Source organism: Semicossyphus pulcher, unplaced genomic scaffold (genome assembly GCF_022749685.1).
Source record: "Semicossyphus pulcher isolate SPU_LCO1_2020_fin unplaced genomic scaffold, fSemPul1.0.p SCAF_10, whole genome shotgun sequence".
In the NCBI taxonomy this organism is placed as follows: Eukaryota; Metazoa; Chordata; class Actinopteri; order Labriformes; family Labridae; genus Semicossyphus; species Semicossyphus pulcher.
Genome location: NW_027211604.1, coordinates 17646076 through 17671965, shown reverse-complemented (window position 1 = coordinate 17671965; position 25890 = coordinate 17646076). Strand labels below are relative to the sequence as shown.

The following is a 25890-nucleotide window of genomic DNA, read 5'->3' as shown; positions in this document are numbered from 1 at the left end:
GGGTTATTATCACAAACAAAAGATGACAATTTTGGTCTAATGATTTGATTTCCTGGTGTTTTTTTGTTTTTTTTAAAGGGCGTAAAAGGAGGATCCACACACCTGATTTATAGCTCCTGAACTTTGTTGACAGAAGAGGCTACATCTAAAAAAAACAAAAAACATAATTTTTAAAGGTCAAGAGGTCAAACAGAGGTGTGCATTATGAAAAGCAACTTCTTAAACATTAAATATATTTTCTCAGTGTCTTGTCTCCCAGCGGTCTCAGGAAGGACTCTGATATAAAGCCTCTCTCTTAAACCTCTCCTCCTGATGGGCGGCTGTGTCTCAGGGGTAGAGTCGGACGTCTCTCAATGGGAAGGTTGGGGGTTTGAACCCTGATTGCTACAGTCACATGTCGAAGTGTCATTAAGCAAGGCGCTGAAGCTGAAATTGCTCCCAAAGGCACAGCCATCAGTTATGAATGGGCACAGATACTGATTGGAGATCGGCACTTAGGCCTTCAATGTGACATGTAGTGTAAAAGCGCTTTGAGTGGTCTGAAGACGAGAAAAGTGCCACATACTGTAAGTACAGTCCACTTACCATTCTATACAATCCTGTTCCCTTATACTCAATTTTATTTGATGCAATATGAAAATATATAATGTAGTTGGAGTATTTTTTTATCGTATCGTTTTCCTATGACTTTTTTTTTCCTTGTTGAAATGGTTTGTTACAAGTCATTTGGTCGAATAGTTGACCCCAACATCTGTATGAAGTAACACATTTTGTGTTTATATACTCACTGTCACTGTAGCCATGTTGGGCCATTTGCATGAAGTGTTGTGACGATCCTCCGGGAACAAGCCTCATTATTCAAAGGCTTGGTGGGCGGAGCCGGGTCGTCAGGACAATTGGCTCACCTGGCATTGCTGCTTGCCGTATAAGCTGGTGGCGATCAGTCAATCTTCCTCTCTCCCCTGGCTTCCACCATGTTTGGTTTTATTGTTTTTATTTTTACATTAAAGCTCCTGTGAGGAGCTTTTTGCTGGTTATGAAACAGACTGAAATTAATTCTGATTACTCTATATGATTTACAAAAGCAAAGCAGACCATCAGCGACAAGATTGATAATTTCTATAGTTATTTTAATGCCTGAAACTGCCGGCGGGGGGTAGGTGTCACATGAAGCGATTAACTTCACGCTGCCTTTGTTTACATTTTGCAGGGCAGAAATTTTAAATGAGTGACACATATGACTGTTAAAGAAAGCAGGATGATATTTCTTGTTAAAAACCAACACTTGAGCATGCACAGGACAAAAGCAGCAAAGAGATAAGAGTCCACAGGGGGCGCCAAAATCAACACAAACAAAAGGTTCCTCACAGGAGCTTTACCTCATGTGCGGTCTCCCGTTCTTTGTCCGGCCTTCAGCCAGGCTGTGACAGTTGACACATTTCCTGTTCATTTTAATAAAGTGTTCCACTTCTAATGTGAAGATTAATTCTGATTCTATTCATTGCTGAGCCTTCTTTTCTTCTTCTGGACAAAAATGAGGATGGGAGCTTCATTCCATGTAATAAAATAAAATACTGTTTCTGTGACAGATAACCATAACCATAGGGACACCCAGAAAGTTAAACACCCTCTAGGGTGCCCTTCCAGTGGAGAAAACCTTATGTGGTGACACATTAGCTGCCCTGCATGCTAGAAAATGAATTGGGCTCTTAAAGTATAGTACTTAGTGAGTCTTTAGTCACATTCCTTTGTCCAAATTGTCCTTGTTTTAAGTGTAGTAATTTTGCATGTCTGTACATTGAGAGTTAAGAAAAACTGGAGTCCTTGAATGTGCCGACATACTTGGCCAATAAAACTGATTCTGATAATAAAACTTTTTAATCCAAAGTAGGTTTGTAACTGTTTCACCATAAATGTGTCGTGCCTATCTTTGTGTTGTGGCCCTTTTTTCAGCCCAAAACCCACAGGCAGCCTGAGCTCCTTCACTGGGACTGAATGTGCACACACCTTTCCTTCTGAATCCCCCTTTTCATGAGCTCTCTCAGCCCACTGTATTTATTGTAACACTTGTGCATGCTACCTGCTCCCTTATCACTTCAGGTCTTGCAGTTGTGTGACCTAATTTTCCCTCTCTTTGTCTCCCTGGTGGAACACAAAGTAAGAATGGGAGCTGATATGACAAAGTAAAAAAAAAAAAAAGCTCAGTTTTACTTTAAGAATGGGTGGCAGAATTTTTTGCAGAACTGTCAGAAAAAGAGAGAAAGTAGAGTTAAAAACAGGGAGAGTCCTCCTCTCATCCCAGAAATAGATATTTGATTGCTGATGGGGCTCTTGGCCGGTCTGCTGATAAGCCATATAGTCTGCTCTTAAACTGGGTGTGAGGCTTTCCAACGTAATGGGACAGAATAATGGAAATGCCAGCACAAAGATAGGTGTAGTTGCAGGGATAGCGGTTTGCAATGATTCTGCGTTGCTTGGTCTGGCGTGACTTAGGGCCACAAACACCTTCGATGATTCGGTCAGTGCTTTCCTCTGCTCGCGCTGATTTTGATTGATCATCTCTGCCTCTCAGCATGAGGAGAGTGGTGAAAAATGCCATTTCTGCAGCCACGGCAAAATATCCTATGGCTCAGTGTAGCTCACATCTGAAAAGTAGTAACCCTACTACAGCGTCTGCAAATACAAGTCACAAGAAACAACAATATAATGCATTCTGTTATATTTAAAGCCTACAAGTGATATTTCAGCTTGTAATGGGCTTATTTAATCACAAAGGATGCTGCTGGTGCACAGATGAAATGCATAATTGCATTAAGGTTATCACTCAGAGGTGACAATAGCTTTGGGAAAACTATTAGCAAAACTGCGGCTGCATTTTTTACATTTTGTTTACTCATCCTGAAATGACACGATATTAAACATTGTGGTTGATTGCAGCTGATTTTAAGTGTAATGACTAAGATTTAATGAAGGGATTATACAGCGCGTTGCATTAGTCTTTATAGTTATGTTTCATTTAGTTTAATTGCTAAAAACACACACAAACATCCCTAACCCGCTGTGAAGACACACTGAACGTTTAAGGATTGATTTAACAGTCACAGATGTTGCCTTTAGAATTATGATGCAGCTCCGACTGCAGGATGCATTTAGATTTGTGCAGATTACAGCCATAAACATGTTTGACATGAAAGTGACACTTGTGATTTATCCGAGGCTCAGGGAAGAAGAGAATAAATCCTTGTGCTCACTGAGAGAACACATAGGATGAATAAAAGTGTTGGTTTAGATGTGGATATCACATCTTAATCCACCCAAGAAATTGAGCACGAGCTATTGTCGACGGACACACTAATTCTAACAAGTTAAGTTTACTTGTTTACTTTTATCATGTGAAATGATTGTTTAGAATGAACATGCGTCGTTTGAGGTGTACTTTTTTAAAGATGTGAGCACTTAATGTTTCCAAGTACACTGTAAAACCTGATGAGTTAGTTCAACTCAAACCATTTGAGGGAACCTAACTATTTTATTTACTGTTAAGGTAACTTAAATAAATGAAGTAAACAGTACCCATTCCATTCAGTGTACTGAACTTAAAATGAGTATTTGAACTAATCAATTCAGTAAGATGAAGTTGGTTCAGCTCCGTACTCGGACTGCGGACCGGTACCAGGCTGTAGGTTGTTCAGCACCGGGCTGCGAAACCCAATAGGTGTCTGTGACATTCCAAACCTTCGCAGAGTCAGAACCGTCGAATGGGCTGTGTGAAGTGTGCAGCCGCACAGTGCCTCGCGCCTCTAAAGACACTTCAAAAGTTTCAGCTGGAAAAAGCGCGGACCTGGCTACCCTGGCTTCGCATCCCATGAAACTTTGCTCAAGAAGCCTGAAGCCCCTCAAAATCAGTGATCTATCAGTGAAATATATGAATTACACAGCATGTGGGCATATGACTGCCTGTGGAGACGAAGTTTATACTTTAACTGTGCGCAGAAATATGGACGGATCGCAACGTTATTGATTCAGGTATGAGCATCAAAACACACACAGGTCTGCATCATATCTGCTCCTCTCCTAACGGCAGCATGATAACTCTGACAAACTCCCCGTGGATAACCTCAGGCCCATGGTCCGCTAGAAAAGACGGGTCTCGGTCTGATTCGATTCCGGTGTGAACATAAACAGTCTTAAAGTAGGACCAAATACAGGAAGCAAACCAAAACACTGTGCATTGTTTGTTGTTAACTGGTGCTGCAGCAAGACCAAACACTTTCACAAATACTTGTGGAAACATACAAAAACACAGAGGTGTTCAAATGTGTTGAGTGAAAAACTAAAGGAGAATGGAACTGATCCATCTGTGGAAAAACGTCGGTTAAAAAAAAACTGAAACATTAAACTCCACGATTCTCTCTCTTCTTGTTCTCTCTTTGTTTACTTCGGGGGAGTTTTCCCACATGAAAGTTCTGACAATTTAGAGAGCAGTTTCCTCGTGCATTAAAACTTTTAGTTTGCTGGTAAAAGCTGCCGTGTGAACACAAACCAAACTTTAGGAAAAATGCAACTTTGTAACAATTTGGTCTTTGATTCGCATCAGACAAACAGACTTTAGGTGTGAAAGCAGCCTTAAAGTGCTCCAAAAATAAGCATCACTCAAAATGAGTTACTACCACAATAATCATTTTTGAGTTACTGCTAATTCATTGAGATTAGTTACACCAGATTTCCTTGAGGATTGAGTTAATTTAACTTCTTTTATTAAGATAGACTGTGAGGTTTTACAGTGCACAATAAAAGGAGAAGCGCTGAAAATGAAGTGGGTGTTAAATTTCATTTATATAACAAAACTGTGTTAACAGAGCTTTGAAAGAAGTTGGACAGACGATAACCTGAGAATGAAACAGCATCACAACCACCTTCATTTATCCATCATCTGTTCACATCTCAATCTCTGATATGTTCAAAACTTAAATCTTACTTAAGTCATACGGACAACATAGTTGTGGCTGTACATCCTATCAAAAGAGTAGTGCATATTAACATTGTTGGATTGAGAGCACTTAAATCATTGATCACATTTCATTGATGTTGTTAAACTTTATGAAACAGTCTCGTCCTGACTCGTTCGCTCTCATCTTTTAATGTCAGTATTTCACTTTCCTTCTTTTCATTTCCTTTCCCTCTGTGAAGAAATGAAACACCATTTAACCTCATACAGAACATCGTGTTGGGATGTAAAAGGTTTCATTCTCTGTGTTAAAAAGAGAGTGAAGATAGGGAAAGGGCAGCGCGCCCAGTAGATGAAATAGAATGCAAAACGTTTGCATCATTTTAATTAAAATGATAACTCTGTCGTGGAACCCGGCTTTATCAGGAAGTCGGGTGCAGATGCAAAATAATGTGACAACAAAAAAGTGATTATGTATTTGTGTTATCGCAAGCCATGTTCACTGCACACAGTAATTGTATTTTATGATTTTGTGCCCGCTGCACAGTCACAATTCCCCTTTCCAATGATGGCTTATGCTTCCTAGAAGTGCTTCGAAAAAGCCCCACCAAGAACATTTTGGATTAGAGCAATATTGCTGCTGAGACAATCCTGACAAAGCAATAGTACGCTCACTCGCAGCTACACACTTTCATTCACTCGCTCACTCGCTCCCTGCCAGACATGGGTGTCAGCCAAGCAGCGCTATTTGCTGGAGCAGGACTGGCACTTCTCCAGGCCATGGGGGTAGCAGGCTTGGCAACGCAGATCACTGATGGACTCATTGAAGCGGTTCGCCAGCATGGACAGCTTGCTGCCGTGACACAGAGAGCAGGGAGCGCAGCCCGACCCGCCACAATGCTGGCAGCTGTCGGCCTCCTGGAGTAAGAAAAAACACATTAGAGGAGTGAAAAGGAGGAGACGGCGGAGGTGAGGAGAGGAAGTGTGAGGTGAGCAAAGGGTTAAGAGGAGGAAGAGGGTTAGAACGACAAGAAACGGGGATTGAGATTGAGGTGAACAGGGAAGTTTGACAGCAGTAGCTTAACTATAAGATATTTAATGTCAAATGTGTCGCTAATAAACATTCATATTCTGCATCTGTCTCAAAACTGATTAACATGCAACACCTTTAGACAGTCCATTAACAGCAAACATTAACACAGCGTCAGCCTGACTGCTGGCAAACACTAAACAAGCTTAAGTACAGAGAGGATTTTACCCAATTTGTTTCTAATTAAATACATTTGATAAGTAGCTGTGTTGCTGGATGTTGTACAGCTGGTCAGTCATTTTAAAAGCATCTGGTCATGACTGCGAAATGTACAATAACGAGCAGCAGCCTGTAGAGGATCATCGAGATAAGGGGGGGATAGCAGCAGTAACAGAGGATGTGCAATGAACTCAGTGGCACCTCTTCCAAGTGAGGTCTGTGAGGTGTTTGTTTTTGAGAGGAACTGGGAAGTGTAGGTCAAATAAAGGTCAAAAAGATTTGGAGCTTGCAAAATAATGTTCACAAATAATTTCATAACTTTTGTGTGCATGCGAAAATGTTCATTCACGTTTGTGAATTTGCACATACGTTTTGCTGGTGTAAAAATATTTTTGGCTCACAGATAAAATTTGCATGTGTGAAAAGTTTTTGCACCTGTAGAAACAATTTGTGTATGTGGACTTAAAATTTGTGCCACAATATTTTCAACTTTGAGAAGTGTAAATTACAGACACAAATTTCCTATGTGCATGTGTGACGTTACAAGCTACGAGTTGTGAGTTACAAGCACGAATTTTGACTGTTTCTCCAATAAGAGGAAGCTAAACTGTCCAATCCAAATCTCAATCCCAAGCATTATTCTGCGAGCTCAAAATCTTTTTGACCTGGAGTTGACTCCACAGTGTTTCTTTAAGGTTTCAAGCGTATTTAAGTTTTTGGGTACCAGCGCTTAAGGAATCCAAAGCGTAGTTTCAAAGTTCACACTACTGGCTACAATTTGAATCAAATAGTTGCAATCATTGGTTCAACATTGCAATAATAAATAGTCTTGGTGGTAACGCGTTGAAGTAATCCCTTTTTTGTTGTAAACAGTAACGTAACGTGTTCTGCAAGTCAAGTAATCTGTTATGCCTCCATCCCACAGGATCCGTGTCCGGCGCGTTCCGGCTGTGCCGCGGTTCTGGTCCGTCAGAGGGCCCTCGCCCACAGGAAGCATGTCTGTTCCGCAGTGCAGCAAGAATTGTGAAATCACACAATAACATCAATGTTAAACAGAGCAACAACAGTTCAGTTTGCACCTCCAACGTTGATTATCTGCTCATTTGGAGATCATTCCGCAATGTGCTTCTACCATGGCGTACACTACTTAATTAAAAGTGTTCTTTTTTCAAGATTTCAGTGTGTTGTTGTTATGAAAACAGAAAAAACGGGCGTCTGTACCGGTCGGTACATGGTGTTTTATTTTGAAATGACCGGATGCTGTATGCTGTTTTCGTGTCTGACTTCCTGTTTGGAACAATCTGCTCTGTTCAGCTTGACGCGTGCTTGAAGCGACCTCTGTCCAAAATAGATCCGGTGCATATTTTTAGCGGAACAGAGCGGAGAGATGCTTCTGAGACGGACTGCGGCTCGTGCTGTGGAATCACGCGCATTGACTCGAATGGGCGTGATCGACTCCGGAGGTCACGGCGCACACAGAACGCGCCGGAGACAGATCCTGTGGAATTTGAGGGTTACTTAGTTACTAAGGAATCCGTTACTGTAAAGAAAAATGCAGTATCTCCCAAAAGCACTGTTTCTGTTTGACTCCTACTTCTTGGCAGGAAGCTGCATACCACCGGAAGGTATACCTACAGTTGTGTCTGTGCACATGCATTGCTAGCTAATTCAACTAGCGAGATTGGCAGAGTGGACAGCATTTACTTGGTGGAAATATTCCCATTATTATAAATTTTGGGGTAAAAGTGACAAGAGCATCATCACAGTGAAATGTAAGTTGTGCCTGGAGGACACTGGTGAGACTAAGAGCCGGTGTTGTATTGTTGTCTTTGAAACAGCTGCGCCTAACACTGTACGCCTCTGCCAAGTTCACTGTCAGATTGTTAGCATAGTAAAGAGCTGTTACACTGTGTCTGTCTTTCCTGTTATTAGGCTGCAGAGTTACAGAATATTGGCCGTAAACACAGCCGAATATAACCGACTACGTAACGAGTCGCAAAGGGGTTTTTAATTTTTGGTAACGTAAAAGTGCTCAATGCGTTACTTTTCTCAGTAGGTAACGCAGTGACGTAACAAGTTACTTTTTAATTGCGTGCATGTAACGTTGCATTGAAATGGTTCAAAAACACTATTGAGACAACATTGACTTTTTGACCTTGAACCCCAGTCTCCTCTGTGAAAACGTATTATGGGTGTCCGCTGTATTTAGTTGAAAGTCCGGTGTGCCTCATGTAAACTCTAAGGGATACCATGCGCGTCTGTATGAGATGTGACGGAGCATGACAAAGCTTTCGTATTTAGCGGCAAGTGAATGTCAACAGCCTGAATGTAAATTCCATCCAATAGATAAGTCTACTAAGTCGATTAGTCGAGATAGAGTAGAGCCCACTGCCTCGTATCTGTGCCCCTGATGAGAACTGATAATGGCCATGTAATGGGCTGATAACCACCAAATCTGCTGAAAACACAGCGCTGTGTTTCGATATGGTCCGTAATTGGTTGGCTGGAACGGTGTAGCTGTTGGAAAGAGATTGGACGATGCTTTGATATAAATTTTTGGTGTATCTAAGCGTACATTGGTTTGAGCTGCACAAACAGTTGGTGATGTTCTGATGTTCAGCAGTGAAATCTTTGTCAGTTGCAAAGTATAAATTGAGGCCTGTGTTACAAATGAAGACAATGGAAAATTAACTAACTTGGAGTTTGGGCAACAAGGCAAGATGATAAAGAAAAGAGACTATAAAAGAGGAGGGAGATTGCCATATAATGAAAAAAGCTGAGGATAACCTTTTTTTCTTCTTCTAGAGGCAGAGAAAATGAGAAAATAACGAGAGAGGTGAGAAAAGAATGGAGGGAGTGAGGAGAAGAGAACAGTAATCAGCCGAGGAGGTGAGAGGGAGGGGATAATAGCGGGCTGGGTATCCTTGCAGGCTGGCAAGTGGCAGGCAAATGCTGCAAGGACAGAGTAAAAACTGTGGACTCATCACTATGCGTTCACAGTTGACAGATAACACCAGGACAATGGGATGGTGGTTGTTGCAGCGGGACAAAGAAGGTGGCAGTTACAAGGAAACACAGAGGAGATTGTGGGATGAGAGTGAAAAAAACCCCTCTGTGAACGGTAACAAATTGCAACAATATGGCTGCACAGAAGACCCCGCAGTTATCCTCTTGAAAGCAAAGATAAAGTAAAGAAAGGATGGCTGGAGACATACGCAGAGAAAGGTAGAGAGGGAGAGAGGAGGTGGGACCACACGGTGAGACTGAGAACACCAAGGAACAGAAACAGGGTGATAAAAACCCTACCACACCACTGAGAATAATTTGGCCAAGGATCATTACCTTAGTCTCTGCGTCGCTGATCTGTTTCTCCTCCTTCTCCTCCCCGTCCTGTGGACAAATAGCTTTAGCCCTCCTCCTGCTCCCCCTCTCCTTGGCCTTCGGGTATCCCTCAAAGTCAACAGGAGCCGCTGTGTGGTGCCGTAATGCTTCAGGGTTCCTGGGTGGTGCTCTGATGATGCGCAGGTTGCTGGTGTAGATGATTATCTTGCCGAAATCCAAAACGGATGACTGAAGGAAAGACAACATGTTGGATAATCCCACACTACAGGTGGTGCATCCTAAGACAAAGTATTTTATTTAGCCTCCACTTGTGTGAGATGTTTCCGACATTTCCCCACTTTCCTTCCTGCAACTCAGAGAACTAACCCACATTTTGCTCTGGGCTTTCTTTGGGTAGGTGAGAAAGGGGCTTTTCTAGTTGAGTGCAGCTGTGCAAAACACAACATGGTTTGCAGCTGCTTTCTGGTCTACTGAAGCTTCCGGTGGTGGAGGAATTGGAAACTACATAACAGATTTCTTCCTGGGTGAAAATCTAGAGTCTAGGAAGAAACGCTTGGAAAGATGGACGACATGACGGCTCCTTTAAAGTGAAGCCAAAACATTTGGAGCGCCCCCTGCTGACTGGCTGCAGTATAGGTCATAAAGCCCGCCTCCTCCATGTTAACAGATGGGACATGAGTCAAACTATAAATTTTTCTCAAACACGGTTTCTGTCATTATAGTTAGTTCTTATCATGCTGATTCACGTCTTTTAGTGTTCTGACAAGTTTATTTTTAATTAGTTATTTGATGCTGTAAAAATTATGATTGACAGCTCTGTTGACAAATACGGCTCCTGCAGCTGATCTGTTCCAGATTAGCAGAGTAGAGTAACACACTGCCCACAAAAGTGCACACTGACCTGATGCAGTCAGCCACATACTAGGGTTTGACCTAGTCTTGTTTTTTGGTGTTTCTTGGTTAGCGGAAGTGGCTACATCGGCTCCACCCACCGGTCTCTACTGCACAACTCTGGCTCCAAATGACAAACATGTAGACGCGTCGTTCATCTTGATTACACATCGATTAACATACCAACGACCTACAGAGGCTTATATTTCTAGCTCCGTCCACCAGTCAGTTTAGAATCTTTCCCAATAGCTACATACAGAATCCATCAGTATTTTAAAGTGTTTGTTCATTTATTCATTGCACTTTCATCATTTTCTTAAAACAAAAGAATCATGCTGGTGAGGAAATGAAACATACATTTTTGAGGATGCAGATTATGTTACCAGAATTTTGAAATGAAAGAAGCTGCTGCATCCACAAATGTTTCCACCACTCCGTACTTCCATTTCATTTCATCCGTTTAAACACCACGGTTCCAAATTCCTCTTTGCAGCTGACAACAAAATAAGGCACCACAGTTTCTGAATGTTTCCAAAATTGAGCCAGTGAACTGATTCAAGCAGCAGAATGAAAAATTGGTTTTCTCAACATAATCTTGAGCTTCCGAGCACCATTAGCAGCATTATGTTACAGGATTTAAAGCTCTGTGATTGGATGTTTCTTGCCAAAATACACCTTGGCTTTCAAAGCCGCTTTCTGAAAAAAGGTTTGTGTATTTGAACTTTTAAAATGATCTGATGGGTTTCATAGAATCAGAAATGAAAGTCTGCTAGACATTTTTTGTTAGGAAGTTGCTCGTATTATTTATTAGAAAGAGAAGGCGCTGAAGTCATATGTTGGGAGCTCATTAGACCTTGTACAGCAGGGGTGCTCCTCTTTGGCCACTGTGCCACCCTTTCAATAATGCTCTAATGGGGATATACTAAATCCAGATTGCTGTTTTCCGCTGATAAATGTGATAAATACTGGCCTTGGTGACCAGGGCCACCGCGTGCCTTTGTTTAGAGGATAAAGGAATGAAAGTGACACTAAGCCAGCAGGCGATGTAGCTGACCTCCCTCTCAGCCTGCTGCAGTAATGAAGCCACTGTCAGCAGCTCAGCAACATCGTCTCTTTTCTGTCGTATGAACTGTTTTGTTGCCGTTATTGTTCCACTTTAATTGTTGTACAATTTGTACTGAACAGCATGTAGTTGGTGCTATGATCACGCACAGATTGTTCCCACTTTCTAATTTAAGTCTGGATCGCTTGTTCTGCTCTTAAGATGTAGGAATTAATTATTGAATTACATTGTGTTGGCTGCTAATTCTGTATGTGTATATTTTGGCGTGTCTGTTGTCAGCATATGTAGGCTCGCAATGCTCTTCGGGGTATACCAACCCTTCCTGTAATACTTATTATAATTCCCTTTATGTAAGTACAAAGACACAGTGTAGTGATGCTGCTCCAAAATTAGGACTCCACCATTCAAAGGCTTTTAGAAACACAGCATCATACATTTAAGGTGTAAACGTTCTGTTCTCTGGTGCAGTTGATTGAAACTGCAGACAATACTTTTAGACACCTCATTCATAAATAAGTACATATTTTGAACCAATAGTTTATCTGTACTAGATACAATTTCCAGCAGTACAGGGATGATAATACTGATAAATCTGCACCCAGAAGGTTTGCAAACACACAAACACATAGATTTGCTCTTTTAAAAAGAAGGAATTTGTACCCTGGCCCAGTAAAGTTATCATTGAGATGTACTGTTTTATGGTACTAAGAAATTATTTTTGTCTTTTGATGAAATTAAACTGTTGCCATGGTTATTATTTTCAATTCCAGTTCATTTACGCTGCACTGGGGAATGAATAAAGACATTGAGGCAGATCTAAGCACTTAACAATCAGACAGACAAAACTGACTCTGCTAATGAGAGATCTAATCTAAGATGATGTTGATTAATATCAAAATATGCTAAATCAAAACCATTCAAGCAGCATTGCTTACTGTGTCGTCTCCCTCTGCTCCCTCAGTCTGGCCTGCAGAAGGCTTGTAGCTTCCCATACCTCTGTACACGTTTATTCTCTGGGCAATGAGCCCTGTTGGGGGATAGACACCTGGGTACAAAGTAAAACATGTTGACAGGATCGAGTGAGAACTTGTAGCCTATTAGAGATTCAGACTCTTATCCTCGTTTCTTCTTCTACGAGACAAAAGCCGACAATTCACAACCACAAATTACTGGAAACTAGCTAACTAGGAATATCTAGCTAACAAACTGTAACCTCCTATGCTAGCTTTGTCAGCTTGCATAGCACGCTAGCATTACCAAACCTTCTTTGTTTACAACATACTAATTTAAAACATACTAATAAGTCATGTTTTGAGTAGCCTAGTTATTAGTAGTACTAATTAGTTACTTACTGGTACTAGTAGACTAGCTCTCCCACCTGTTTCCAGTCTTCATGCTAAGCTAAGCCCAGCGGCTGCTTGCGGTAGCGTCCTTTTCACCTATGCTGTCAAATGGTTAATCTTAATTTTAAGTCAGTGTTGATTAGAGTGTAAGCAGCATTGGTAGGTAAATGAGGTTGGCTTTCTACATAGCAAGGCTAGCTTTCCCCACTGTTACCAGTCGTTATGCTATGTAAGCTAAGCAGCTGTTGGCGGTTGCTTATTTTTTACCTTACAGCTTCCAGGGTGGTTTTAAACTTCTCATGTAACTCTCTGCAACAAAGCAAAAAGCGGGTTTCTCAAAAATTCTAACAAGGTCACAGCTTATTTAAGCTCCTCTGGCGTATGCAGCTGTAATTTCTTGTAGCCTATAGCTGCCTGAATAGTAACTGTGAAAACAAATGTACAGGGTTTAGCTAGATTTAACTTTAGCTAGATTGCTGTAGCATCAGTGTTACACAACCTTATGAGAGATTCAGTGCAGATTTTATTACTTCACCAGTAGCCTATAAAGTGACATACAGTATGAACATACTAGACTCATAACTGATAACGATTTTGCCTACAAATGTACAAAGGCCACACAAACAAATCTCAATGCTGTTACGTTTATAAAGTAAGACAAAGTGGACCAGTATGTTTGACAAGTTTTAAAAACCCACCTTGTTGGTCCCCATGAGTATCCTCAAACCCACAGAGCTGCTCCATCTCCAGGTGGCTGGGTGGGATCTTGCGGTGAACGAAGCTGTGAGGGTATTTCTCCTCCGGACTTTCGAGCTCCTGACCGTCCTCATACACGTGCTTCAGCACCCGACCGCTGTAGGATGACGCCAGCTTGAACCTCACCTGTTTTGAGGTGAGGGTGACATTCACATTTCACTCAACAGTCTTCAAGATTTTACACTTTGAGTACAATAGGGACTAATTTTCACAGCTTGCTAGCATAGACAATAAGAACTATGAGTAGAAAAAACGCTTTTAAATCAGACAAGAGGTGCATCTAAAAATATTTTTTTAGCATTTCAACATACAAGCTAACATCCTGTTTCATTCCCTCTGTCAGCTGAGAACTATCTTCAAGCGCTTCAGCTATTTGTGTGCTATGACTTAAAGCAATATGCCACTGATATTAAGGCAACTGCATAAAAAACCTTTAACGGAAAGATCAGACATGACCTCAATATGTCTTATTCTCAGCACAGTACTGTTATAAAAATACTTCCCATGAATTTTAAAGAAAAGTGTTCCAGTAAACAACTCACCTTTCTGGGCTTGGTGCCTTCATAGCGCTGATTCAGTTTTCTCTGGAGTTCCTCCATGGTTGCTGATTGAGGACGAAGACACGGAGCGAGGGTCAGTCCATACGAAAAAGTCCTCACCTGGGGAGAATTGACATCAGCTGGACATAGTGGTGCCTGTTGCGATGAAAGGAAGCACTGATGGATCGATGAAAAAAATGTACAGCTAGATGGAAGCACAGGGTACGAGTGCACGACTGAAGAGCTGTGTGTAAGCAGTGGGTGGATGAGTAGATGAAGTAAAGCTCTCCCTGTGTGTCCTGCCTCCTGAGTTTGACTGCACCTGCTGTTTTAAGGGACCACCTTTCTAGCTCTCCGTGCTAAATAATTCACAGCCAGATCGTGTGTACAAAAGCGTGGTTGAGAAACCAGAAGCCCTGTCATCAAATAATTATGATCACCAGAATAGAAGGTAGTTGGAGTCTGTGTGGAGAACTGTGTGTTTGTGTGTGTAAGGGAGAGAGAGAAAGAGTGAGGCTGTGTGTGTGCGTGGGAGATGTAGTTGTAGGAGTGCCTGTTATTGGACTGGAGCCGAGTGCAGTAGTGTTTAAAAGTAAACATGATATTTGATGTTTGTAGCTAGCATACGAGATATGTTTGCCTTTATCTATGATAACCAGTTGTATGACACTCAAATAACATTTTCCTTTATGCTTTAAGTTTGCCTTTTTGCATGTGTGTGTTTGGACGTGTGCATTTGAATTCACCACATTCAAGCAGCAGCCATTTTCCTTTGACGTCATGCTAACGGTAGGCAGCTCAAAAGATGTAACAATGCTGCATTCCAGGTTTGCAAATCATCTGACAAACTATAGCAATCATTTCTCCAATGACAATAGATAGTGAAAGTCCTGGGAGACCTATTTGAAGGCAAACAGCCATTTTAACAACACATTAGGTAGCCTACCAACAGCAAAGTCAGTCCAGCTAATGTTAGCTGACTAAAATTGCTGTTGGCTAGGAATTAGTGCCCCTGTCATATCTTGTAAGACTATAAATTGTTAGCTAGGCAGTGGTTGAATGCTAACATTATATGTTGTGTTAGGACAGCTAACCAGTTATTAAATACACTTTTTTAACTTGAAATATCCCCCGTTTTCCTTCACTTTTTTCACTATCCATTGCCTTTCGGATGCTCAATGGAACAATGGAGAAGAGGTGGAATGAAAAACATTTGAATACAAATTGCAAACCTGGAGAACAGCAGACAGTTGCATTTGAGCTCCTGAGTATGACATCAGAGGAAAATGTCTGCTGTCTGAATAAGGTGAATGGATGAGTCTGCGTCATTTTTATCGACAGTTTAATCCACAGAGTACCTGCAATGGTAAGAAGTTTTCTCCAGCAGACATCGCTCAGGGACCTCGTCTAGAATCTAAGAAGAATCAAAGACAAATCAAACAGATTAATATCACTGCCAAACATCTGCTACTTCCAATTTCTAAAAATATTTTAGCAAAAGTGGAAAGTAAAGAAAGATTGTTTTTTCATTTTACTGGATTAAAAAATAGTAAAATTTATATCAAACAATTTAAATTTAAGGATATCAAGCATAATATATAATTACACTTCCCATCCCACTTCCACAGTACATTCACTTGAACTGATGAGTCGCACAATTAGTGTTTTAACTAAATTACCATATGCTAAATGTTTTCCTATCTAGTGTAATGGCTCTAATTATTTGGTAAATTACGTATCCTAATTCCGGATTAAACTCGCAATTACCTGCTACTTACTGTGACTAATAGGAAGGGTTACCATCCATTAGACACAGTGTAAAGACTTGTGGTCTGGTACTGGAATATGAAAGGAAAGGCTCAATGTTTTTAAGTGTGGCTTTGTTTAAATCTTAACATGCCATGATTTGTACATCAAAATGAGTGTTGAACTCTTTAAAGGTTCCTCTTTTCTATTCGGGTCACAGTTCACTCCCTAAAGAGGTTAGATTTTTATTTGGGGGGCAAAAGCTGCAGTTTAAGTTGTGTCTTTAAAAATCATTCCCAATCACAGTTGAAGCTAATATGAGGCTTTAACAATTAAACAAGAACTAAGTTTACCACCAAACGTTTTATTAAAAAGGGATTTTATAAAGCCAAGACAAATTTATTATATAATAGTATAACATATAGGATTTTAGGTGAATCGTTTAGTGTTTTAAAGTGGTAATCTCAAAGATCTCAGTTTCGTTCTCTTTAGCGGCACCTATGGCGATAAATGATAATGCATGTGTGACGTCCACGGTTGGCTCCGGTTGTAACTCGATTTTCCTCGCTGACGGTTGCTTTCCTTTTTAGACTGTTTGTCTTCATCTGAGCATCAAGTTTGTTTCTTTTTCTTTGGATTTTCACTTATTTTTGAAGTTGTATCTGTAGTCATCGATCTTTACTTTGTTTGTTCAGCCATAGTGGATTACTGTTTACTCGCAACACAACACACCAGAAAAGCAGCCGCTTAGCTCCGCCTACGCTCTCTGTGCAGACCAACCACTGCTGGGTGATGGAAAACGCGTCACTAACTGGGCGCTGCTTGTGATTTTTTCCGCAAAAGTTGCACCGACACCCAGTCTGTTATAATACTATTTACTGCAAATGCAAAGGCTTTCATCAGTGGGCCATAGGCTCAGTCACCATTGTGTTACCTCATTCGCCGATAGATAGTGACTTAACAGACATGAGAACCTTTGAGATTATTACTTTAAGAAAAAATCAGAGATAACAAATGTGACATTTATCCCCCATTCAATTCTTTACACCAATAATTGATAAGGTAGTGTAGCCTTTTCCCGTTGGACGTGTAGACTTTTTTCTTTTTGGCTCTGTTCCTTTCAAGTGTCTCTGTAAAACCATGACAGTGTGACTGTGAGCTAGCATGCACGATACCAGGACTAAATGAAAGAGCTGTCAGAAAAACCTAATTTGAATGATGTGCTGTAAATCAGTAGAATTAAAAACCTTGACTGAGCTTACGCTCACATAGCCTGTATTTTGACATCTTGTGATATCAGGAATACCTTTTGTTATGACCTTTAAATACAGTTCTGCTGACAAGCTCCCTGATTTTAAAGTGTCCTCGACAGTGTTAAGTGGGACACTCCTGATAAAGCTTCTCAGGAAAAAGGGGATTTTACAAAATGGCCCAGTGCCAAAAACTGGGTCAGTTGGTTATCTATATTCCAAATGGAGAAATTATAGTTAATAATAGGCCTTTGGAAAGTAATTGTTTTCCATTTAATGTTCCCATCAGATAAAATTATCTCTCACATTTCAAATTCGGATCTCTATCATCTCCACATTTGGCCTGTGTGACTCTTATTAAGGCTAATCGGGTATGAGTCAAGCAGTCAGCATCCTTTTGAGGAACATTTTATCACCATGTCAGAGATTAATTCAAGATTTCAGTCACACGAGCGCAGACGTGTTGAAGTCTGCATCACTTTCTCCTGAGTCAGTGTGAGGTCACTTCCTGGCATCATGAGTTAGAGCTTTGTGTGCATGTGTGTGTGTATCTGTTTTGTATTGGTGAGCGCCTGTGTAAACATGTAAACATTGTGAAATCCATGAACATTATTCTATTCTCAGAGTTTGGAAGTGTTATTATCGATATTACGAAAGTGCTGATAGCAGCGGCAACTTTTCCTGCATCTTTAAGAAGCAATTTTAACCTAACAAATGGATGCCATTAACCCCATGCATGTCGAGATCAATCTCACAATTATCGTTACAGATGACTGATATTAAGCTGAGAGTGAATGAACGGTAGAGAGAGAGAGAGAGAGAGAGAGAGCTAGGGAGTGCTGCCAGAAGCCTCTCTCTTGTCTCCTCCCTGACCGAGAGTCGGCTTAATCAGATTGCAGAACAAGCAAGTACGGTCACCCAGGCGGGAAATTGTTTTGGGTGCATCGCTGTGAAGGAATCGTTTAATGTGCCAGGATTCGTGCTGCGTTCGGTTTAAATGATTGCCACTGTAAATCTGTCTCTCTGTGTCTCCACATTAACAGTTCATGTATACCCTATTATCCCCATTATCCTTCATAAATACAATATACAATACCAGCTCCATTGCTCAGGTACAGTACATGCTCTCTGCTGGCTCTATAGATCTTCTTCTAATGCATTTTCATTAAGAAATCCTAGTTTTGGTTCGCCTGTGACAATGCATATGGACCTGAGTGTGCAAGACAAGCCCCATTGAGCCACAAATTTAAACCCAAATGGAAGCATATCCCCCATAATGCAACGTGGCAAATTTCTAACTTCTGTGTGTAAATTATCATGAGTGCAGGCTGTTGTTAACATACTTCTGGATGTACCACGTCCTGCCTCACCCTGGCACCAGTGGAGGTCGGTCAATCGAGTATGTTTTGTCTATATGCATGAGTCTGTCCTCTTTAGGGAGCCAGGTCGGCCTGTAGCGGCGTCTCTCGTTGGCCAGGCTGTGCTCCCTGAATCTGTATGATTTCCTTAGTTTTGGATCAGTCACAGTGCTCAGGTACTCTGCCACTGTGTACTCTCTGTTTAGGGCCAAATGGCATTCCAGTTTGCTCTGGTTTTTATTGGTTGATTCTTTCCAATGTGTTAAATAGTTTTCCTTTTGTTGTTTTATAATTTGGTTTAGTCAAATTAGGTTTCTGTCTGGGGGCTCTGCTTGTGAACGGAGTCCCAGAACCAGCTGGCTGAGGGGGCAGCTCTCTCCAGTTTCTCTGGAGGTGAGGGCTTTGTTATGGAGCGTGTCGGGGGCACTTTCTTTTAGATGGTTATAACATTTTAATGCTCTCATTTGAATTTTGATAAGTAGTGGATATCGTCCTAATTCTGCTCTGCATACATTTTTTTGTGTTTTTCATTCCTTCTGATGGTGTAAAAGGCCCTTCTTGCCTTGTCTCTCAGGTTGTTCACAGCTTTGTTGAAGTTACCTGTGGTGCTGATGTTTAGGACGAGGTAGGTGTAGTTTTTTGTGTTTTAAACTTCGACAGTATCTAGAAAAAAAATTATATTTGTGGTGTTGGAGGCTGTGTCTTTTTTGTAATATCATAATTTTTGTTTTGGTTAGATTCACTGTCAGGGCCCAGGTCTGGGAGAAGTCGTGCAATAGATCAAGGTGCTGTTATAGGAGAGAGGAGCACCAGATCATCTGCCAGCAGCAGATCTCTCACTCCCTCTCTATCTTTCCCCGCATCTCTTCTTCAGCTAATCATGAGTGTTTACTCTTAAGTATTAAACCAACCACATTTTGCCATGAACTTAACCAGCCAATCATCCTGCCGCTGTCAGTTTGTCATTTCAGCGTGGATCATTGCGACCCTCCTCCGCCAGTCACCTTCAAGTCTTCAGTGTCCGGATTCAGCTCTTCAGAAGTCCACCTCTCATCCTTCTTTTACCATCACCCCCAGTGTGTAAACTCCATCGGGGGGTGTCCTATCCTGCTCTCGGCCTCACTACCCCTCTTAAATACCTGAAGAATCTCCAAGTTGGTTGTACATTCTCAATCTTTTCTAAACTTGTCTCCTGAAACCTCCTGATTAAACTATGATAATCATGCTTTAAGTAGAACTGATAATAATTCTAGTGACAGGGTGAGTTAAGCAGGTCCACTGTAGTAGGCTGTCTGTCTGAGCTGAGCTGCTCTTACTATAACATTTTGAGAGTCTAAGAGGCTCTTAGAAGTTTATTATAGCCACTGTTTTGTGTGTTAAGGAGCTGCTGTTTAAGTTTTGTTCTTAAGGAGGCCTGAGGGCCATTTTTTTGTAATGCACTCTCTGTTACACCCTCATTTCTCCCTGTCTCTCTTCACTTGCGCTCTGTTTATCTAAACCACAAACAGCAAGGTGAAACTGTCACTTTTAAAAGGCATCTACTCATTATTTTCCCTGTACTATTTTTGACGCTCTCCCAAGGGGAATGGTATCGACTCAGTCTCGTATCAGCAGCACCTATTTTAAGGCAGCAGCGGAACAGAGGTGAGTCAGAAACACTGGCTTTAATTTCTCCGTAGCGGCCGTTCTCCTGCAGGCATTAGGAAGCCACATTTTTGGGGAAAGGTGGAATTACGTGGAGTGTCACACAAGGATTGTAGTAACGATGATCTGTCCCCTCAAGTAAGCGGACGTCAGCTTGGAGGTAATGATCCCGTTTGCCGGAAAAAAAAAGGGACAAGAGCTTTACAATTTGAAATGTAAAACACTCCTCTCCTGCACTCTCTCTTTCTCCCTCTCTGCCCACTCCAGCGCCAAACTCAGATAGTGCTATTTGACTTTCTTGCTCTGCCCTCAGGAGGCTGTCAGGCAGGAGGAGTGAGAGAGGAAGAGGGAGACGAAATGAAGGAGAAAGTGATAGGTTGGAATTAGAGATGGATGGACCTATAAAAGGGAACCAAGGAGAGATAAGGGAGGAGCGATGAAGCCACAGATGAACGTGGAAGACCATATTTGTCTCAAATCATGTCTGTAGACGTTAATGTAATTTCCCATCTGAAGGTTACAGACAAAAAGACGGACTGATCCGACATTAGGCTGCGGTTCATCAAACGCAAAGTGTCTTGTCTGTAGTTTTATTACCTCTGTTGCAGCTCTAAGTGAGTTAATTATCCATATGTTCTTCATGGTAAGGACCCTGTTCATAGATGGTGGTATAAATTGATAATGTTCATGGTTTGATTAGGTTTAACGGTCAAAACTTCCAGGTAAGAGTATAGACAAGATTACAATCCAGGTTGAAATAAGTACTTAATCAAAGTAGGGAGACCTTTAATGTCAGAGCAAAATCACTTTGGTAATGTCAGTGAAGTGTCAGTTACAAAAACAACATTAATCATCGGTTGGAAACAAGCTGATTTCAGTGAAGTCAGACGTTTTGTTGGCCTTTTCATATTTCTAAGATGAATTTGGCCCACTTTAAAGACGTCCCCGCTCTTGCTGAAATGACTGATGCTGTTGTTTGTCACAGGAGGACACTTGAGACATTATAAATCACGGATTCAATGTTAAACATCAGACATTTATTCAAAAAACTATCTTTAGTGTGTTATGGCTTTGGCCGTGCCACCAGTTATTCCTCCTGTGTCTTTAGCCCTATTTGCACGGGACTAGTATAACCTGGGGACCTCTAGTAATTTGTGATATTTGCAGGAGGTCGTCTGTCAGCTTAATCCAGTACGAATCGGCCATGTCCGTAATTTGTCAAGTAAAAATCCCAGTGCTTATTACCTACCACATTTTGGGAAACACAGAGCTCTCCATTCACTCATCGCCAGATCTTTGCTTCAGCTTCTGCGGTAGACGACGTTTCAGGCCTGTCATTCATTTCTGACAGCTGAAGTTTTTTCACTCTGTATTGTTTGACTGTCATTGTATTCTCTTTGTGCCACAGGATTACCACTGTCATCTGCCTGCCTGCTTGGCTGGCTGCCCGCTGGTTCCTCATCTCCTCACCTTGCCCCACTCCACCAGTCACGCTCGACCCCTTGCCTCCGGTCTGCCATACCATCTTTCCCTCAGCGACCTTCTGGACAACATCCACCCACCTCCATCTCCATTTCCCTGCAATAAACATCAGTACAATCTCAGTACCTCTGAGCCTGTGTTCTGCATCTCATTCACTGGTCGTAACACCATGATACCAAAAACTACTGGTGTCTGAAGAGTTCGCCGGCCAGACGACATTATTGTTAATGTCACCAGTGATGGGTGTAGCCGTCACAGACACATCATGAACCCTGCATCATTAAAAATGGAGGAATAAAACTGGGGTTAAATGTGTCAGTTACTATGCCTACCGCTAAATTATATGACCGTTCGTGAGGAAGTGCTGTCCTGTACTGTGAAGAAATGTCCCGGGAAGGTCCTGGAAAATGATTTCTTAAAAAGAGTGGGAACCCTGTTTATGCCAAAAACACTTTTTGACCAACTTTTTACACCACAAAATGATGACGATGGCAAGATGTGACTACAATTTTAAAGTGGTTTGAATTTTACATTATTATAGCCCAGGTCTAGATCAAACTGGCTCCTCACCCTACCACAAAATGCTTCTTGCTTAAATAGCATAGTAAAAAATTAATGACTTAATTTACATACGTGTACAAGGACAAATAAACTTGGATACTGCAGACTTTCAGTTGTCCAAGTTTACAAAGGGAGTGAAATGATGACAAAGCAGAAACCTTCAACAGTGAATAAGATTAGTCTGTCATTAAAAAAACTCCACGTTTTAAATAGAACTTCTGATGCATTTAAACTTCATTATCTTAATTACAGTGTCTGCCGAATGATAGATGCTGCGAGTCAAAGTCGAGTTAATATTTAATACTTCACTGGGACTGATTTTCTATCTCATTTTAATTAGCCGTGTGGCGGTGGCTCCCGTGAAACCTTGAAACCATGCAGAATCCTGCAGCTGGAATGTTTCAGAGGCCTCCACATGTGACCTCCTCTCCACCCCTTTCTAATTTCATTCTCAGAAAAAAAAGGGCCTCTCAAAAAATTCTACACGACTGTCTCTGCCAACTGGATCCTCAGCCAGAATGAGATTCAGGACAGCAGCTGGGGAATCAGGGCACGGAACTGGCAGTCAGCAGATACTCCTACTACACTTTGTCAAAGTTTGATTTTGTTGCAAGGCCAGTTGGAAATTTTAAATGGCTTGGGAAGGGACAGAAGTTCCTTTATCTAAAAAAAAAAATTAAGAGGTGGTGCTTACAAAAACAATTCTTCTTTTGAGTTTTAGCAAAGTCAAGAACAAGTTACAAAACATAGTTTATATAAAGATTTAACATGACTAAAAGCTCCATTTTGTGAACTCTGTAGAGAATTTTCCTCAAGGGAAACGGGCTGTAAGGGCGCCTCAGTTCATTGTCATCACAAGGATCCAAAATGTACAGCTGCCATTAAATATCACAGCAAAGTGTTCTTCTTACTGTTTCTACAACTATAAAAAGTTCCACCGGTCTGAAAACTACGGTGGCCGACAAGTGCAATCGCGCTGCAAGGGTCCAACCGACTTCCAGAAGAAGAAACAGGCTGCAAGTTCTAATACAGTTCAAATTCAAAAACACATGCCAAAGTCTAAAATAAATGCAACGACGGACAAAGGGTGCAGCAAAAAGCCGAAACAAATGCATTAACATCAAACGTGCTGCAAATACACAACGTCAAAAACACACTGTCCCAGAAAACATGCAAAAAAACGCTGCAAATACAGGCAACACAACAGAAGTGCTCAAGGCCTGTAGGGGTGCTCGGTATAACAGCTAAGAGAAAGAGCTAAGTGTTAGACTTAGACTTAGACTTAGACTCAACTTTATTGATCCCTTTGGGATGACTCCCTCTGGGAAATTCAGTCTCCAGCAGCTTATACAGTACAATACAATAGGAAAGAATCAGCACACAGAGGGTAAAAAATAAAGATCAAAATATATATATCTATCGATATATATATATATATATAAAAAAGTACAAAATTAGATAACAAAATATATAAAATATACACTCTTAGAAAATGTACAAGTAAACAGTGGGTAATAGTTCAATTAAACTAAATTAGGTTATTGCACTGTGGTATTAGGTTATTGCACTGTGGTGAGAGATTATTGCACATTGACAGATTTTTATTGCACATATGACCCTTTGAGAAATAAATAAATATTACTATTGAATAAAGGAGGATAACTACTATTAACTTTGTGAGGTGAATTAGTGGCTACCTCTTGTGAGAGAATCTGTCCCTGTTACCTCCTCCCCCTAAGTGAGGAGTTGTACAGCCTGATGGCATGAGGTTAGCCGTTTAGCTAGCGGTACTATTAGCTGACTCGGCCCGGTGCCATTGCAGTCAAAACACGTAATGACAACGTTCAGTGCTGATGCTAAGCTGGAATCATGTTTACCATGTCCTCTTTCTTTGTATAGCCTGTTAGCATGGTAACATTCAGTTAGTTGCACCTAACACAAAGTATTAGGGCAATAAAATGAGTGGTTCTACTCAATTTCACAGCAACCCATTAGAAGGCAGGACATTTCACTTATTAATTGGGCTTTAGTCCCAGGATCTCTAAAGCCACAAAATCCTTTGGGAACCATGATTATCTGAACAGAACTTGACAGAAAGGCTGCACAGTGGTGCAGTGGTTAGCGCTGTCGCCTCAGAGCTAGAAGGCTCCTGGTTTGAATCAAACATAGAGTGGCCTTTCTTTCTGGAGTTTGCATGTTCTCCTCGTGCATGCGTGGGTTCCCTCTGCGTACTTCCTCCCACAGTCTAAAGAGATGTTTGTTAGGTTAATTGGTGACTCTAAATTGCCTGTATGTGTGAATGTAAGGTTGTCTGTCCCTATGTGTCAGCCCAGTGATTGACTGGCGATCAGTCCAGGGTGTATCCAGTCTCTCGCCCAATGACAGCCGGGATAGGTTCCAATTCCCCCCTACCTGAACAGGATAAGCGGTATACATAATGGATGGATAGATGGAACTCGACAGAAATCCATCAGATATTTGTCGAGATATTATGCTAAAAAGGCAACAATGGCAACCTGCTGAAACAGGAAGAAAGAAAGTGGTAGGCTACTATTCCTAGACACCTTCTGTTTATGTCATGGCTGACAGGTAGACAAAAATAACAGTGAGCAGGAACCCACTTAAATAGACCAGTATGCTATCTTAATTTTAACTCTAGGCCCTAAATTACAACATTGAAGCTTTCTGGTGGAGACCCACCCACACAGAGCAGCTCTCACTAGTGAAGAGGAGGACAGAGAGAAAGAGGTGCACTCAGCACAAATGGGTACAAAGAATGGATAATGAGAATCCCACCCCAGCAAAAGCATGCTGGTGGGACTCTATTATATGACTGTCTGACAGAACATCCAGCTGGAGTGCTATAGTCACAAGGAATCAGCATGAATCACAAACCATTCACCACCTCAAGAGTTTTGCCACAACACTGTACAGACTACCTACACTGGTGAAACAGCCAGAGCCCAGGACAAGGCGTCCAAGTGATTCATGTGTTGTGTCGATGGAAACATCTCCATGTTACCTGAGCAAATTCCATCAGCATTTTGTTAAATCAAACTCTTTTCTAAACATAGAGAAGCGTGCTGTTCTTTTCAAATTATGGATTTCTATTTTCACAGTATTATTGGGCATCATTTTTATCTTTCTATTTCAAACCACTGTTCAGTTGTCATGTAAAAATGTATCAGGCAATCTTGAGACGGGCAAACTGGTCTTATTAGCATGATAAAGGAAGGCATGGTTGCATAATTCATTGCTGAACCTGAGTATTGATGTGTCCCACTATTTCTGGAGGCCAGTGACTTGGATTGGACTATTTTTGGATGCAATGTAAATAGGCAGATTCTCTGAATTGTCATATCTTTTAGACTACTTATACTACTTTACATTTTTGGCAGAATCAAAAATGTATTTTATATTTGAAAAACTTTTCTTTCCTTTTTTGAAAAAAGGACTGATAGAGAGGCCATTCCTCTCAATGCCCTGTGTCCTACAGTCTTATCGATTGTCTATAGTTTTAAACTGGAATTACTGCTAGGGATGTATGCATCAGCCATTGAGTCAAGTTGCAAGTTGCATCCATGTTATATGAACGTAATGAAGACTTTGAATGAATTTGATCAACTTAGGTGTGTTTATTTGCAGAAATTGGAAGTAATTCGTATTCTGGGATATCTAATTCAGGTGACTAAACTTTAAACTTTAAAGTGAACAGATA

General features: G+C 41.2%; 1 protein-coding gene across 1 annotated transcript; it reads right to left on the bottom strand.

Annotated features, from left to right (window-relative positions):
• Positions 1-4812: 4812 nt before the first annotated feature.
• On the bottom strand, positions 4813-14436 carry LOC138594440 (glutaredoxin domain-containing cysteine-rich protein 2). The gene is made up of 5 exons (XM_069665523.1): positions 14135-14436; positions 13535-13718; positions 12429-12538; positions 9540-9767; positions 4813-5866 (listed from the first exon to the last, which is right to left on the bottom strand). The coding sequence occupies exons 1-5, from the start codon at positions 14189-14191 to the stop codon at positions 5693-5695; spliced, it is 753 nt and encodes a 250-aa protein (XP_069521624.1). The 5' UTR covers positions 14192-14436; the 3' UTR covers positions 4813-5692.
• Positions 14437-25890: the final 11454 nt, after the last annotated feature.